General features: G+C 35.1%; 1 protein-coding gene across 5 annotated transcripts in view; it reads left to right on the top strand.

The window, feature by feature from the left end:
- Positions 1 to 17256, top strand: part of GIN1 (gypsy retrotransposon integrase 1) — a 29562-nt gene that overhangs the window by 11145 nt on the left and 1161 nt on the right. For 2 of the 5 annotated variants that reach the window (XM_059175584.1, XM_059175585.1), the window contains exons 3-8: positions 538 to 731; positions 2446 to 2751; positions 7949 to 8140; positions 8239 to 8415; positions 9322 to 9607; positions 14368 to 15133. In XM_059175584.1, the coding sequence (XP_059031567.1) occupies positions 538 to 731; positions 2446 to 2751; positions 7949 to 8140; positions 8239 to 8415; positions 9322 to 9607; positions 14368 to 14642 (1430 nt within the window). In that variant the 3' untranslated portion in view covers positions 14643 to 15133. Of the gene's footprint in view, positions 1 to 537; positions 732 to 2445; positions 2752 to 7948; positions 8141 to 8238; positions 8416 to 9321; positions 9608 to 14367; positions 15134 to 17256 lie in introns of those variants that run through there. The other 3 variants (XM_059175588.1, XM_059175586.1, XM_059175587.1) reach the window with 3 other exon arrangements.

Here is a 17256-nt window from a genome sequence, read left to right as displayed (position 1 = left end):
GCAGAGAACTATCTTAAGGATAAAGGTTCTCTTGCTTTCCTGCTTTGCACATCCCACCTCCTGTTCAAATCTAGAAAAACTTAACAGTGTGATTGCTTATAAAAATGTAAGTTATGTTGAAATACTATTTTAGAAAATTCTGTTCCAGAAGTTGCTTATCTATACATAATTCATCTGCTAATTCATGCCATTTTTAAGGGGTGCCTGCAAGTATTTTTCCGGTTTGAGTACTCCCATAAAAAGATAATTTCATACTCCTGTAGTTATCACATGTTTTGGTGAACAAACTAGCTCCACTGGTACAGATAGCTACAAAATTATAGCAACTAGTGATCCTCTTATATAACAAGCAAACATAACAGCTGAGACCCTCTCAGGTTGTATGTATGCATCATTACAAATAAGTATTCTATCTCAGAGGGAAAAAGATTTTTAAAAACCATAATGGTTTGATGATAAGGCCATGATTAGATTATCTTAAAACTATATTGATCTCTAAAAATTGCAATAGTATCTTTTTGTTATGATTTATTCCAGAAAAAAAGCTCTTTTATGTTGGAAAAGACAGAAAACAAAACCGTTTGGTAATTGTTTCAGAAGAAGAAAAAAAGAAAGTCCTAAGAGAATGCCATGAAAATGACACTGGAGCTCATCATGGCATATCCAGAACCCTTACTCTAGTGGAATCCAATTATTATTGGACTTCTGTGACCAATGATGTCAAACAGTGGGTATGGCTTACATATTAAGAATATTTTAAATAGTATCTTTGTAGTAGATATCCAGAATTCATTATTGCTTCAGATTTACTCTGGAGATTACCTCTTGTTAAGTACTTTTTCTATGGGTAGTGTTTGTACAAAAACATTTAAAAGGAGTTTTATTTCCCATCAAAATTCTCCTTCAGGGTGCCTGGCTCTCGATTTCACCTGAGGTCATGATCTCAGGGTTGTGAGACAAAGCCCCACTTCAGGCTCTGCACTGGGAATGAAACCTGCTTAAGATTCTCTCTCTCCCGCTTTCCCTCCCTACCCCCCCTCGAAATAAAAAAGAAATCAGGTTTTCAAATTCTCCTTTAGAATCACTAAAGCATAATTTGAACTAAAACAGTATTTAAAATTTTGAAAAATAGCATATTAAAATAGATTATTTAGAACCAGATTTTCATCATTGAACTCTTATATTGGCAGAATTCAAATGGGGGTGAAATTCCTTTGACTAAATGATTACCTCTTTAATGGCCATCATTTAATCTCTTCTCAAAAGGAGAATCTGTTTGTAAGTCAGGTCCAGTGTGTTCTGTTATCTTTTGTGCATATCTCATCTTGATGTAGAAAATGTCAAATATGGCAGAGACCCAAAACCAACTAAAGTCAAAATCAAGTTGTGAAAATGATGACATTAGTCTGAGTTTTGTAACTTTATAACTTACTACAACCTTCAGCTTCTTAAAGTATATTCCCCTAGGAATTCTGGTGTTTTTACTGGTAGGTCATCTGATCCCTACTCCTTCTAGTGTACTCTATATGACTTGGTGTCTATGTGAGATCCTTTTAATAATTATAATAGTACATCAGAAGATTGTCACTTCAGGTGTAAAGAATTAAAGCAACGTTTAAATATTGTTTATAATATCAGTTTGTTGTCTGTGCAGGTAGACCTCAATATTTGTATTTGCTTTTAGAACCTGCCACACATTTCTTTGATCTTTGTCAGATCTTTATCATTTGAGAATGGATATGGTTTTTAGAAATAGAGGTTATTTATGATGAAAGCTAGTATATAATTTGGACAATAAAACTTCTGATTAAAAGTAACTATGCAAAGAGAGTTTATAAAATTTTGTTCACAAGTTGGTCTGAAAGTGGTTTCCAAAGTGGAATTCTCAAAATATGCTGAGCATTGGCACCATCCATATGTTAATCAGTTCTCATCCCACTCACATTAAAAGCTCCATGGCAGCATGGGCTTTGCTTTTGTTCTTTCTATTTTCCTGGGACCTTGAGGAATTTCTGGCATCTCTAAGTATTTTTTGAATAAAATTATGTTTTAGTAAATACCATTGGAATAGATCAAAAATCTTTTGCTTATAGAAATTATTATATATTCAGATATTGACTTAAAAATATAATAAATTTGATATAATAAATTTGTTTTAATATTTATTTACATAAAAAATATTTGTTGAATGTAAACTAGAGTGATGTTCTGTGTTAATAAGACCCCTTAAAGTAGTCACTGGATTGTAATAGCAAGTAATTACTTGCTTATTCTGAACAGAAGGTTTTATTCTATTCTGAGAATAGTCTAACGGTTTCTCCTTCAAAGCAGAAAGTAACTATTAGCCATTTTAATAAAAACTTCATACTTAATAAGACTGCTTTTATTATGTTGACTATATAAACATCTGTATATCCTTTTTCTTATTGTGTGCCTGTTTTATAGGTATATGCCTGTCAGCATTGCCAAGTGGCAAAAAATACAGTTATTCTAGCACCGAAACAGCACCTTCTGAAGGTGGAAAATCCATGGAGTATAGTTACTGTTGATCTGATGGGCCCATTTCATGCAAGCAACAGAAGTCATGTTTATACTATAATCATGACAGATTTGTTCACAAAATGGGTTGTGATTTTGCCTCTCTGTGATGTTTCAGCATCAGAAATTTCTAAAGCTATTATCAATATATTTTTCTTATATGGACCACCTCAGAAAATAATAATGGACCAAAGAGAAGAGTTCATTCATGAGGTAAGACAAATAATTAGTTAGGTCTAAAAGCATATTTTACTAAACTTTCAGTGCCACGCATACCTATGCATTATAGGGTTCTTAGTAAATTTATATAAATTGGTACAGATAATTGAAGTTTAATATTGCATAGCACAAAGGTAGCTGGACTGGCAGTTAAGAGACCAGGATTTTTATGTTGATTGTGCAAGTAAATAATTATAAATCTGTCTTTAGGTTTCCTAAAACTAAAAATGAAGAAACTGGACCAAATAATCCTTGTTTAGTTCTAGCTTAAAAATTCCATGATTGGGGGTCCCTGGCTGGCTCAGTGGATAGAGCATATGACTCCTGATCTCAGGGTTGCAAGTTCAAGACCCATATGGGGCATAGAGATTACTTAAAAATAAAACCGTTAAAAAAAAATTATATGATTGACATATAGAGGGAGAGTTGAAAATATATCATGTTTATGAATGAGAATATTCAGTATTGAAAGGTATTGATTTTTCCCAAATCACAGTAATTTATATAATTAATTTCTAATCAGTATTAATAAGGAGGGAGCTTATTTCTTGCCCTCATCTTTTTACAGATTAAAGTAAACTTGAAAGAATATACAGGCAAGAATATATATGAAAATTCTAAAAAAGGAATAGTGACTATGACACTTAAGGCGTATTTTAAAATTTTCATAATTAAACAGAGTACTGATATAAACAAAAATTACAGCCAGACATGTTTAATTCTGTCAACAAGGAATTAAAGCAAGCACATGTAAAATGTGCTACCAGGGAAGCTCATTAGAGACAAAGTGCCTAGGATTTATTTTTTTTAAGATTAATCGTTTTTTTTTTTTTTTTTAATTATTATTTGAGAGAGAAAGAGAGGGAGAGTAAGATGGAAAAGCAGACTCCTCACTGAGCAGAGAACCCAGTGTGGGGCTCAATCCCAGGACCCCGAGATTATGACCTGAGCCAAAGGCAGATGCTTAACCAACAGCCACATAGGTGTCCCTCAGTGCCTAGGATTTTTTTTTTTTTTGGTAGCTAGTCACGAAGGTGCCCACTGCCTGGCTCGTACCAAAATTCTAGATTCTAAAGGAGAAATGGTGTTTGGCATAAACCACCTTGTTTGTATAGTTTTTTGTTTTGTTTCGTTTTTTGGTTTTTTTTAATTTATTTGACAGAGAGAGATGACAAGCAGGCAGAGAGGCAGGCAGAGAGAGAGGGGGAAGCAGGCTCCCTGCTGAGCAGAGAGCCCAATGCGGGGCTCAATCCCAGGACGCTGAGATCATGACCTGAGCCGAAGGCAAAGGCTTAACCCACTGAGCCACGCAGGCACCCCTTGTTTGTATAGTTTAAATGCTGTGAGCAACCTATATCAATTAGGGAATGGTGGAAACCCACCCCAAATCCCGTTCCTAGCCCTGGGTGGTCCAGTTGGTTAAGTATTTGGCTCTTAATTTCACTCAGGTCATGATCTCAGGGTCCTGGATTTGAGCCCCATGTTGGCTCTGCAGTCAGCATGGAGTCTCCTTGTCCCTCTTTTTATTGATCCCTTCAGCTCCCATGCATCTGCGAGTATGCGCACTCCTTCTCTCTCTCTCAGATAAGTAAATCTGTAAAAAAATAAATAAATAAATGAATAACAAATGTGGAAAAGTGTTCAAATTAAATAGAAATGAATATTGAAAATTAAGACCATTTTAACTTATCTAAAAAACAAAAATAGTAATAATACTTAATTTTTCTCTAGGGAATTGACAGAACATTCCAGTTATTACATTATAGGGTGGTGGGATCTCTCTCATCTAGGACTGCTAAGGCACATAGTCAAGAATAACTGCCATGAAGAGACATTCTGACGCATAGCCAGGTTCATAATAGCAAGCAGTAAAATTGTTGCATTAAAGCTGAGACTTGAATGTGTTCTGTTGACTATCAGATAATCTTGCCTGCCTTGACTGACAGAGCAATAGTCAAAATGAGGCATATGAAACAATCCAGTTTATAGGATAAACAATGTTAGAAGTTCTGCTTATATTTCTTTTTTACCTAATAAATAAGAAAGAAAAGAAGTTTTGCTAATGGTATGTATAGATGATTAAGAGCATCCCAGATCAACAAGGCAGGTGGTTGTACATCACACATGTTATATAAAATTATCTTGAGAAAAGAGTAAAAATCCACAGCATGTAAGAAGGCAGATGATTGGGGGCTTCTGGGTGGCTCAGTCGATAAGCATTTGCCTTTGGCTCAGATCGTGATCTCAGGGTCCTGGGATTGAGCCCAACATCGGGCTCCCTGCTCGGCGGGAAGCCTGCTTCTCCCTCTCCCATTCCTCCTGCTGGTCTTCCTTCTCTCACTGTGTATCTCTCTATTAAATAAATAAAATCTTTAAAAACAAAAAAAAGAAGGCTTTAAAAACAAAAAAAAAGGATTGTATATCACACATGATATATAAAGTTATCTTGAGAAAAGAATAAGAATCCACAACATGTAAGAGGTCTTCATTAGTTTCCTAGCTCATTCTTTGTTTTCAGTAGTAGTTGCATTTCTGAACATCATCTGGTTTCCACCAAACTACTCCTCATAGAATAGCCAGGTGGCTTAAGTTTCTTACAGTGAAAACAAGATAATACAATAATGCAATCACCTGTCAGCCATAAGAAAATGATAGAGCTGACACTTCTACTTAACCTCTGGTACTAGTTCTTTTATAGACATATTAATGAGATGAAAACAAATATGATAGGAAATTGGTCACCTAAATTCAAAATATCAAGAAACTGATTTGAAATACTGATTTGCTTCCACCATATCTAATGAAAAGCTTCACCCTTAGTGCATGAAGTGCTCAGAGATAAAAATAATGACTGTATGAAGCTATTATGAGTCACCACTTTTTCTGGTTATGTTTAAAGTCATGTGATAATCCAGGTCTTTGGAAATTTTAACAAAGGTAGCAATAAATGTTTATAAGCCTCTTTTGTAAAGTTTAATAGCAAAAAACTAAAAATCACTGAAGATTGAGAAAATGTGTTCTTTTTGGCTTAAATATTAGCTTAAATGGCTTAAATATTAGCATAATGGTGACAAAATGAAATGGTTTCTTTTGTCAGCAAACACATACCAAACACTGCTCAAGTGTTGAAATAAGATTAGAATATTACACTGTGGATGCATACAGTGTGTGTGTATTACACACACAATTGGATGTTTCAATAAACTGCATGAACTTTTTGTAAATCTCTGAAGGAAAGAAAATACACTTTCCAAAGGAAAATCTACTTCTTTGATTTTAAAAATATGTCTATGGAAAACCAAAATTGTAACAACTAATAGAATGGTTTGATGGGAGAAAAAAGGCTCTGGGGTTAGGATATCGGGCTGGCATCCCACAAATGAATTCACTGGATAATTCTTAGGCAACAGCCTCTTGAAACTAAGAAGTGGTTTGACCCTCTTCCAGAGCTCAATCATTTAAAACCACTGATTATGACCTCAGATTGAGGCTGACCCAAATGATACCAGTTCTCTGAGATTTCTCTCCCTCTCTTTTGTTTTTAAGGATTTAATTTTTGAATAATTTCTACACCCAATGTGGGGCTTGAACTTACAACCCAAAGATCAAGAGTTGCACGTTCAATCTCCTGAACCAGCCAGGCGCCCCTCTAGGATTTTTTTTTTCTAGGATATCTTTTTAACTACTCCTAAATTAAAAGATTAAAAGGAGGAGTTCCTGGGTGACACAGTCAGTTTAGCATCCCACTTGTGGTTTCATTCAGGTCTTGATCTCATAGTCATAGGATTAGTCCAGTATCAGCTTCTGCACTCAGAACGTGGAGTCCGCTTGGGATTCTCTCCCTCTTCCTCTGCTTCCTCCCCCCCGCCCCCCACCAACTCATGCTTTCTCTCAAATAAATAAATGAATCTTAAAAAAAAAAAAAAAAAGATTAAAAGGAAGTAGCCTAAATTAGTACAAATATCAGCTAGGAAATGTATTACCTGCAAGTGAGAGAACTCCTCTTGTGCCTAATATATAATCTCCAAAAAGTAAAAGAAGACCAGATGGTCCAGGGTTGGAAGGCTAACCTGAATGTCTTTGGGAACCCATGCTTCTAGTTTTCTCTTCTACCATCTTTGAGATGTGACTCAGTCTTAGGATCACAATATGGCTGCCAGAGGCCATGCCACAAAAATCTGTATTTCAGACAGAAAGAATGGGGAGGACAATAGACAAAAATACCTAGTAGCAGCTGAATCTACCCAACAACTTTTAAAAGCCCAATAACTTCCCACTTACATCTTTTTTACCAAAACTATATCACATGACTATTCCTTCCTTAACAAGGAAGCATGGGAAATGTGGTTTTGGTTTTGGTGCGTTTTTTCTAGCTTTACCTCTTTTGTTACTGTGGTACTACTTGTCTTCTTGCAATTAGGCAACAAGAATACAATCTTTTATTAACCAAAAGTTTACCCAATTAAAAATAGTAAGAAAAAATACTCTGAGGCATAAGGTAGAAAAAATAGACTCTTTTACTCTTATTTTACTGCTTATTGTTAGAAGTTTTCTAAACTCATTTTGACTTTTTTTTAGGCTCTGCAGATAATAAATCCACAACAATAATAGCAACGTTACAATTTATAAAGTGCTTAATACTTGCCAATAGCTGTTTTAGGTACTTTACAAACATGTACTCATATAATTCTCAAAAGGGTCCTGGGTAGGATTTTCCTCATTTTACAGATAAGGAAACTGAGTACACAGAAGCTTAGTTACTTGCTAAAGTCACATAACTATTAACTAGATTTGTGATATAGTGTTTGTTTGAAAAATTGTCTGCTGAATTAAAATGTTATATGAACTCAGAGTTAGTGTTAAATTCTGTACTTCCATTTACTTGCTGTACATGTATGTTTGGCAAGGAATTTAGCCTCCCAAAACTTCTTCTATTTAAAAGGGGGTTAATGAGAACTCATGATTGTTGTAAGGTATAATGACAGTCATGTAAAGCATCTAGTGTATTTACCAGTAGATGGTAAGGACTCACTAAATGGTAACTGCTGTTTTAAATACAGTATGTATGTTTTTATATAGCGTGGGTATGGTTCAGTGAAAATGGCAAGATTCAGATTCTATTGAAGCCATTCAGTCAAGGGAAAAGTAAAATACAAATTTTAAAGTCAACTTTGTTTTATATATTTTTCAGATCAATGTTGAACTGTGTGGATTATTCGGCACAAAGCAAATTGTAATTTCTCATACCTCCCAAACCATTAATCCGACTGAAAGTACACCTAGCACAATCAAAGCATTTCTTTCTAAACACTGTGCTGACCACCCAAACAACTGGGATGATCACCTATCAGCCATTTCATTTGCGTTCAATGTAACTCACTTGGTATGTGTCTTTTTATGATTCTGTACTTTTGAGTTATGACTGTTGTTTGGCTACTTAAATATTTTATTACAAATCCTTGTCCGTTTTCCTTAAAATAGGAGCCTCCTAAAAATACACCATATTTTCAAATGTTTAATCGCAATCCTTATATGCCTGAGACTTCAGATGCTCTTCATGAAGTGGATGGTGATGATACAAGTATGTTTGCCAAAATTCTAGGTGCAATTAAAGAAGCTGATAAAATAACAGAGAATAAGACAACTTCAGCAAGACAGGTGATTCTATTTAATAGAAAACTCTATAGTCTAAAAATTCATGAAGTAATTTTAAAAATTTCAGCATACACACACACATATGGCATACATACGATATATTAAGCCAGATTTTGTTTTTTGTTAAATTCTGCTTTTTTTTTTTTTTTTTTTTTAAATTTTTTTTTTTATTTATTTATCAGAGAGAGAGAGGGGGAGAGAGCGAGCACAGGCAGACAGAATGGCAGGCAGAGGCAGAGGGAGAAGCAGGCTCCCTGCTGAGCAAGAAGCCCGATGTGGGACTCGATCCCAGGACGCTGGGATCATGACCTGAGCCGAAGGCAGCTGCTTAACCAACTGAGCCACCCAGGCGTCCCTAAATTCTGCTTTTGTCTTGATTACGCAGTATGTTTATTAGCTATAAAATTTTGAGAGGCAGTAATGGGAAAGCTTTATTCTTTGGAATCCAGTAGAGCTGAATTCATATTCCTGGTCTTGTTGCTTTCCAGTTTGATTTGGGCAGATTACTTAACCTGTCTATTTAACTTCTTTGTAAAGTTGGGGTAATGATACTGGTTTTGAAATATGACTTTATGAATTAAATGGTGGGGCGCCTGGGTGGCTCAGTCATTAAACAGCTGCCTTCGGCTCAGGTCATGATCCCAGGGAACTGGGATCGAGCCCTGCATTGGCTCCCTGTTCAGTGGGGAACCTGCTTCTCCCTCCCCCACCCCCCTTGCTTGTGTTCCTTCTCTCACTCGTCTCTGTCAAATAAATAACCAAAATCTTTAAAAAATAAAATAAAATAAAATAAATGGGATCCATGCCTGCTTTGTATTAGCAGTGACCATCTTGTTGTTATCTACATTTACCTTCAAGAAACTACAGCTCTTTCATCCCTTTGTTTTCTCTTTTATTTTGCTCTTATAGTTGGAGAACAGCAATCCTGATGAACTAAATAAAAGCAAGATCATTGTTAAAAAGAAACCAAAGCAATTAAATCCATTTCATTTGAAAGTGGGTCATGAAGTTTTAAGACAAAGGAAAAATTGGTGGAAGGATGGTCGGTTCCAGTCTGAATGGGTTGGTCCTTGTGTCATAGACTATATTACAGAAGGTGGATGTGCTGTTCTGAGAGACAACACTGGGACTAGACTTAAAAGACCTATCAAAATGTCCCATCTTAAGCCCTATGTAAGAGAGTCCAGTGAACAAGGTAAGCATCTGTCAATTCTTTACATTTTTACTTCCTGTGAATGAGGACGGAAGTTAAAAATAATATAAGAATCTACCCCCAATCTAGCCCAAACCCCTTCTCTCGGTTAGGTTTTCTTTTCCCTTCTCATTTTTATAAGATGTGGTATAGTTTTAGATCTCAGGTATTCTCTTTTATTAGAATAACTCTTCTGAAACTGTCAGGGTTGTAAGAGATCTTATTCTGACTTCTAGTGTCCTTTTCACACATTTACCCATAGTTCACATAGGAGATACTAGACCTGTTTCACAGAAGGAAGAATTACGTCTTCTCAATTTTCACTTTCACAATATTTTGTCACTTTGTGTCTCAGTTTAACATGAGAAAATATCAACTAAGATAAATGTTGCCAAAACCAAACATACCATCCAGAATTCTGTTTTGAGATAAATATACTAGGGAACTTTTTAAAAAGTGATTAATTTTTATAAGTTATGCTATAGTCAGGTCATGATAGATGCAGGGGAGGCTGTAAGGTCGGGTGTAACCAAAATGCTGTAAGGTGCTTTAAGAAGAGGTGATAGCCTGAACAAGGTTGAACTTGACCCCAGATGTGGTTTTGAACAGTCAGAAGGATATCCTGATTTTGTTAACCCTTTCTTTCAGAAATTAAGAGACAAATTACATTTTGCTATGGCTTTCAGATTAAATCCCATTTAATGGAGACTGTTTTATTTTGTCCTATGGTAACCTCTCCCTAGAGTTTCTCTGGGGCATTTAGCTGAGAGGAAGTGAATTGGTACCTCAGCCAGCTAATTTTTCCTATAAAGAAAAATAAAGCATTGATATCCCTTAAATATGAGTAACAATTAATGGAAGGTGAATTTCGTACATTTTTAAACAACTGAGTTATTTAATAGGTATAAGTGAATATTACAAGAAAAATAACAGTATTTAATCTTACCTTATTTTTTTAGGATAAAGCCCCCCCCTCAAGGGGGTTGCTCAGTAAATAGCTCAACTTTGCTTCTGATCTGTACTGATCTGTATGAAAACTCTCAAGTTAAAAACTCTTCGTACCTTTCCTTCTCCTTGTGACAGCCTGTTTTCTATATTAATAAACTTACCTTGGACTGTTGTAATTCTGAAACCTCATAGCACCTGTGTTCTCTTTGTTGGAAGATCAGCACTTTCATTCCTTGTACTTCTTCTCAGTACTGAGCTGCCCTTTATGATTTCTGCCTTATGTAAGTTAAGTAGGGGGAAAAAAAAAAAGATTATATAGATACATGTTATCCTTTCCTTTCTAGCAAGATTTTCTCCCTAACCTCAGCATTCAGGAGTCACTGCCTTCTAATGTGTTAGCCTTCCTTACTTAATACAAAATTTACATTTTAAATGTTGCTATATCAGGATCTGCTTCAACATTTTGCAGTTTGCTCTTGCCAAAGACTTTCTCAGAAAGGAGGCCAAACATTTTGCTACTGCTGCATATTTCAGAATCCAATTGAGTAGAACAGTTTCTAAACAGAGGCAGTCTAATTTTTCCCTCATGCTTGAATTCTATGTAGATATTTCTTCCAGTAGTATAAAGGAAATTACAATATTAGTACTAGTGTACATATAAGAAACTGAGATGGGTAAAATTGTTTTTTCTTGTTAACCAAAGGAAGTGTGATCTGGCCGTCCTGGAATCTGGTTCTTGATTTGTTCCTTATTTTGTGTTTCTTTTCTTTGTAGAAATTCAAAATAAATATAATTTCTGCCATCTTTTTCTTCAGTATCACATATTGTCCTGAAAATCTTTACCTCAAAAGCTGATTTTAAAGAGTCTTTGAACTGAATGTAAAGCGAACTAGATGCCTTTGAATGTCTTAAATCCTACTCTTTCATTTGACATAAATTTGGAAGTGGTATAGCCAGAAGAACTATGAATTTATCTGTCTGTACTTGTCATTGCTACTACCAGCTGGGATATCTTGTAGCTGTGTTAAAGACTCACTCTCCAAAGCAGATAAGCTTCTATTGCCAACTACTTATCCATTCTTATCTAGAACATAATGTAGAGGGAGCACATTCAGTACTCGAGTATTTCTCTCTGCTATTTTAAGCAGGCATATGTCATTTTGTCCAGTTCAATGCTAGGTACTTTTTTAAGACTAATTATTTTAGTAAGTTTTAGGACATACTATTGTATCTCTTTGCAATCTTAATGTTCTGAAAAGAATCAGAACAAGAATGTTCTGATTCATTATTCTACCCAATATAGATTTTGAGCAGTTTTATTGTTTTGTTTTGGCAGAGTTTTTATAGATTTCCATCTACTGATTGCCCTTCACAGTTTCTGAGATGGTTTTCATATTTCATAAGTCTCCTATTGATACTATAGCAAATTATCATAAATTTAATGGTTTAAGACATCCTACAGTTCTATAGCTTAGAATTCCAATAAATCAGGAGCTAAAATCAGGCATTGCTGGGGCTGTGTTCCTTTTTGGAGGCCCCAAAAAGAACCTATTTCCTTGCCTTTTCCACCTTTTAGGGGCTGCCCACACTGCTTGGCTTGTGGTCTCTTGCCTCTGTCTTCAAAGCTAGCAATAACAGGTTGAGTCCTCCCCACATCAGTTCTGCAGCCTTCTCTCTTCCCTGTTCCACAGTTAAGGACCCTTGTCCTTGGGCCCACCTGGATAATGCAGGATAAGCTCCCTACTTTCGGGTCAGCTGGCTCTCAACCTTAATTCCATCACTTCTCTAATTCTCCTTTGTCATGTAAGGTAATGCATTTACAGGTTCCAGGGAGTTTTAGTACATTAACATCTTTTGGGGCCCATTATTCTCTCTACTGCAGTTATGGTCTGCTTTCATGAAACAAAACAAATCTTAGTTCTTTATTTATCCACGCTTCTGTTTTCATCATAGTATGTGTATCTTACATCTTTTTTAGTCTAATTACTACTTTTGCATAAATAAGAATTGGTGGGGTAAAACTTGGAAAATCTCTCAAAAATAAAATTCCAAGTATACTCTGCCTAATGAAGAACAAAATGTGCAAAACTAAATGTCCATACATCCCCAAATCCACTTAGGCCATCTGTGGGTAGAAAGCAGCATGTCTTTGACCTTTTTAAGTTTTTAAATAAAAAGTTCTTAAGTGTGTAAATCTACAGGATTGGAATAGGTTCATTGAGCTTTTCGCATACTAGTACGAGAATGGGTAGAATAAGATTGTGTTCCTGGGTTTATTAGGAAATTTATCTGCTCTGAGAAACTTCCCTTGACTTCCAATCTAATGGACAATTAATCTTCCTCTTGCTATTTCTTGAACCTAAAATTTGAGGGTTCTTTAAGCTATTAAAATCTTAAAGAGAATCATTAATGTTTTGGGAGAAAATCCAGAAAGAGAAGGCAGGGGTCCAGGAAGTTAATCATCTATGGTGGAAGAATTCCTTGTTGTAATGAATTAAAATATCAGGTAGGGAGGAATCGTTTTATATACATTAACCTTTTTTTTAATAGTTGCTCCTGTTTTGCTGTCAGTCTAACATTCTTATGAAGCATTTTTTTTTTTTCCTGATAGTAATGATAAGTTTGCTCAAAACAGAACTGAATGCTGACAAGGGGAATTCTTTGGCAATATTTTTGGTATGATTTTAGCTCCACCTGAAAAGTTCATGAACATTTTGTTATTAAATTGGGCTTAAATTATCTAAGCATTTTTTTTTAAAGATTTTATTTATTTATTTGACAGACAGAGATCACAAGTAGGCAGAGAGGCAGGCAAAGAGAGAAGAAGGGAAGCAAGCTCCCTGTCGAGCAGAAAACCAATGCAGGGCTCGATCCCAGAGCCCCGGGATCATGACCTGAACCGAAGGCAGAGGCTTTAACCCATTGAGCTACCCAAATGCCCCAAATAAGCTAAGCATTTTAAACTGCCTACTTACATATAAGCCTGCTTACTTACCTATATTGTATGAGTCTGACACTAGTAACTGTCATATAAGCCTGATGCTAGGAACTTCATCATAGTTTATAATTTCATATTATAAACAACTCAATATTATTGTCCTAATTATAAACAACCTGACATTATTGTTCTAATATGGATTATTTGAAGATCAACGTTACAAATGTAACAATTTAAGATATTTAACAAATATCTTTCAGTATCCCATTAATTGACTCAGAGGTGCCTTGCAATAGTATGTAAAGCCTATCATCAAAAGCAGAGGTTTTTTTTTTTTGTTTTTTGTTTTTTAAAGATTTTATTTATTTACTTGAGAGAGAGACAGTGAGAGAGAGCATGAATGAGGAGAAGGTCAGAGAGAGAAGCAGACTCCCCATGGAGCTGGGAGCCCGATGCGGGACTCGATCCCGGGACTCCAGGATCATGACCTGAGCCGAAGGCAGTCGTCCAACCAACTGAGCCACCCAGGCGTCCCCAAAAGCAGAGTTTTATAACTTTGCTTGTAATCTTCACCATAATCTTCAGCCACTTCTACCACATCACACATACCTGCCAAAGACAGATCAAGAGAATGGGAAAAGTTGGCTCTTTTAAAATCTTTGCTCTTTCCCGAATTCTATATATATGAACTGTCAAATGTATGTATGATTTTATTCGCCCTTTGACATGTATATTTATTTAGCAGATAGGAGAACCCACCAGAAGTTATAATTAATTTTTATTACTTGGGATTTCATCCTCATTTAACACTGTTTAATTTTTAAATGATGTTTAATTGTAATTCTAAAAGGTGAACTTACAATGTTTCTTCTTTCAGACAGTCTTTATCTCTTACAAGGTTCAGTCGTGGCAGATCATGACTACATTGGATTGCCTGAAATTCCAGTTGGAGCATACCAAGCAAATATTCTGGTAGAAGATGCAACTATTGGTGTAGTTGATAATGAATTACTCACATCAAGCAAAGATCGTGAACTGTTAGAGTTTAGAAATGCCAAAATCTCTCCATTGATAGAAGATCATAGTACTCTTGAAAAGCAGACTTTCAGTCTGTTGGACTCTTCAAACCAAGTCCTTGAGTACTTAAGTTAGTAAATACCAAAACTCACGTAAAGTGATTGTTTAAAAAGTATAACTCCTTGAATCTTTATCTTTTCCACTTAAAAAAAAAAGTTGTATAGAAGTGTCTTGCCATTCTCTGAATGACTAACTCCTGAAGGTTTATTTTATAACTGTTAATTTATCTAAACTTGTGTCATGTTTAAGTGTCAGTACATATATATAAAGGCAAAGAAAGCATATAATATATGAAACCCACTTTTTCTTATGAGAATAGAATAAGCAAAGTATGATTGCTTCTTACGAAAGAAACTAAATTCCAGCTCAAGACTGTCAGATCTTTCTCTGGTGTTGGTACCATGTTTTCAGTTTACAGGTTTTTTTGGATTATTTCTCCCCTTTAAAAAACAAGTTTGAACTACCTAGAATGGGCTTAATAAATATTTATTCAACTGTAACAGTGAATTAAGTGAAGTTTGTTTCTGTGTCATTGGAACTTTCAAAAATAATATTGTAGGAAAGAATTTAGAGTTGTTTAATGGGCTCTTATAGGATATTGATAATTTCACCTTTTAGGCTCAAAATTTGCATCTGAATCTATATATTGGTTTGAAAACATTTGTGCATTTCCATAAAACATACTAAAGTCAAAAGTACCCATTAATAAAATTTTTTCTGCCAGTCTTAAGTAAATACTAATGATAAAATAGTATCAGAGGTTTTAAACTATAAGCTCTATGATATTTATAACTTTATTCAACAAATATTTGTTAGAAAGCACTTTGAAGAATACTGTGAGAAAACTAAAGGATGAGTTAGATGTGTGTCTTATCTTCATAAGAGGCTTACAGTCTGGTAAGGATTATAGGCCAATATAAGCCATGTATAACACAAGTTACAAATTACATGCTAAATTCCATTAGAGAAGTACAAATAATACACCTAGGGAGTCAAAAAAGAGAGAAGTTATTTCTAGATAGAAATCTTGGGTTTATGCTTAGAAGGATTAGAAGGATCATTTGAGTTTGACCTTGAAGAATGCACAGGATGTGATGAGAGGGTCCAAAAGAATTAAAGGAAGAAAAATGAACAGACAGAACAGGTATTGTAGTGATTCACAGAAAGCTTTTTGTTGTCTGCAGTGCCTCAGGTGTAAGGTGACATAATAAGGTATGGGAAAATAAAGCTGAAAAGGGAAGTAGGAAAGCTAGTGGAGGGCTTCAAATACTGTTAAGGATTGAGTTGTATACCTCCAAATTCCAGTGTTGAAGTCCTATACTCTGGTACTTCAGAATGTAACTTCATTTGGAAATAGAGTTATTGCAGATGTAAACATTATTTAAGATGAGGTCATATTGCAGTAGAATGAGGTCTTAATCTAATAAACTGATGTCCTTATAAAAGGAAGAAGTTTAGGCATAGACTCAAGGATAGTGCCATGTGAAGAAGGCAGAGATTTGGGTGATTCTTCTATAAGCCAAGGAATGCCAAAGATTACCATTAAATCACCTAGAACTAAGGAAGAGGCATAGAAAGAGATTCTTCCTACAGCCCTCAGAAGGAATCATCCCTGTCAACATCTTTATATCAGATTTGTAGCTTCCAGAACTGGTGAGGCAATAAATAACCTTTTTTATAAGCAACCAAGTTTGTGGTACTTTGTTTTGGCAGCCCTAGCAAAGTAATACAATACCTAGCTACCTTTTTTTGTTTTTTTTAAATTTTCTGAGGATTTTTTAAAATTTGTGTTTGGATTTTGAGTTGGTTTTTTACTTCTTGTTTTGTTTTGTTTTGTTTAATGTAAACCCTACACACAACATAAGGCTTAATTAACTCAGTACCCCAAATGAAGAGAGTCCAATTCTCCTCCAACTGAGGAAGGTTTTTGTATAGGCAAGTGTCACGATCAGAACTACATTTTAGGGAGTTTAATCTGGCAGCTAGTACGTTAGAGGAAGAGAGAAGAAAAGAATGGGCATTCGTCATTGATAACGATTTTGCAGTGATGATGAGTAATGGGAACCTAAGCTATGCTGGTAGCATTCATTATTCATGAATAGAGCATACTTAAGATCTATAGAATATCTCACATTTTATGTATCAACCATACTGAATAGTGATAGGATACCGAATATGGAGACCTGAGATACTGCAATTACTCATTTAAGAAGAAAGATTATGTTTAATATAGGCTAGAGGGTAAAAGATTGGAGGAAAAAAATACCAATCTGGAGCTTTATCTTATACCATAGACCAAGTAAATTCCAGGTAGGATTCTAGAAGGAAACCTTAAAGCATAGTTGTCCCAAACAGTGATACCTGTCATGTTCCCATCAACAGATCAAAGTTCATGATGGAGTCATATTGGACCCTCTATGGTAAATATAATTGGTTAAGTGTTCTTAGCTCAAATGAAGTAACTTTCCTTCAATAGTCATCTCATTCAAAATAGCCTCTTTTTCATTATAATGGGGTGATTAGTAATGAGTCATTTTATAATTACAATTTCTAAGCACTGTAAAAAAATTCCGCTTCAAGTAGTTTCTGATGAAACAGATCTTTATCCTGTGTGCATGGATCATGGTAGACTCTTAGTAAACATAATGAAACTTTTATTTCTTAGCCACATTCTTAATGGTTGGTTCCA

Source organism: Mustela lutreola, chromosome 5, assembly GCF_030435805.1.
Source record: "Mustela lutreola isolate mMusLut2 chromosome 5, mMusLut2.pri, whole genome shotgun sequence".
NCBI lineage: Eukaryota > Metazoa > Chordata > Mammalia > Carnivora > Mustelidae > Mustela > Mustela lutreola.
The sequence above is the reverse complement of the archived record's forward strand: the minus strand, read 5'-3'. Positions and strand labels throughout refer to the sequence as shown.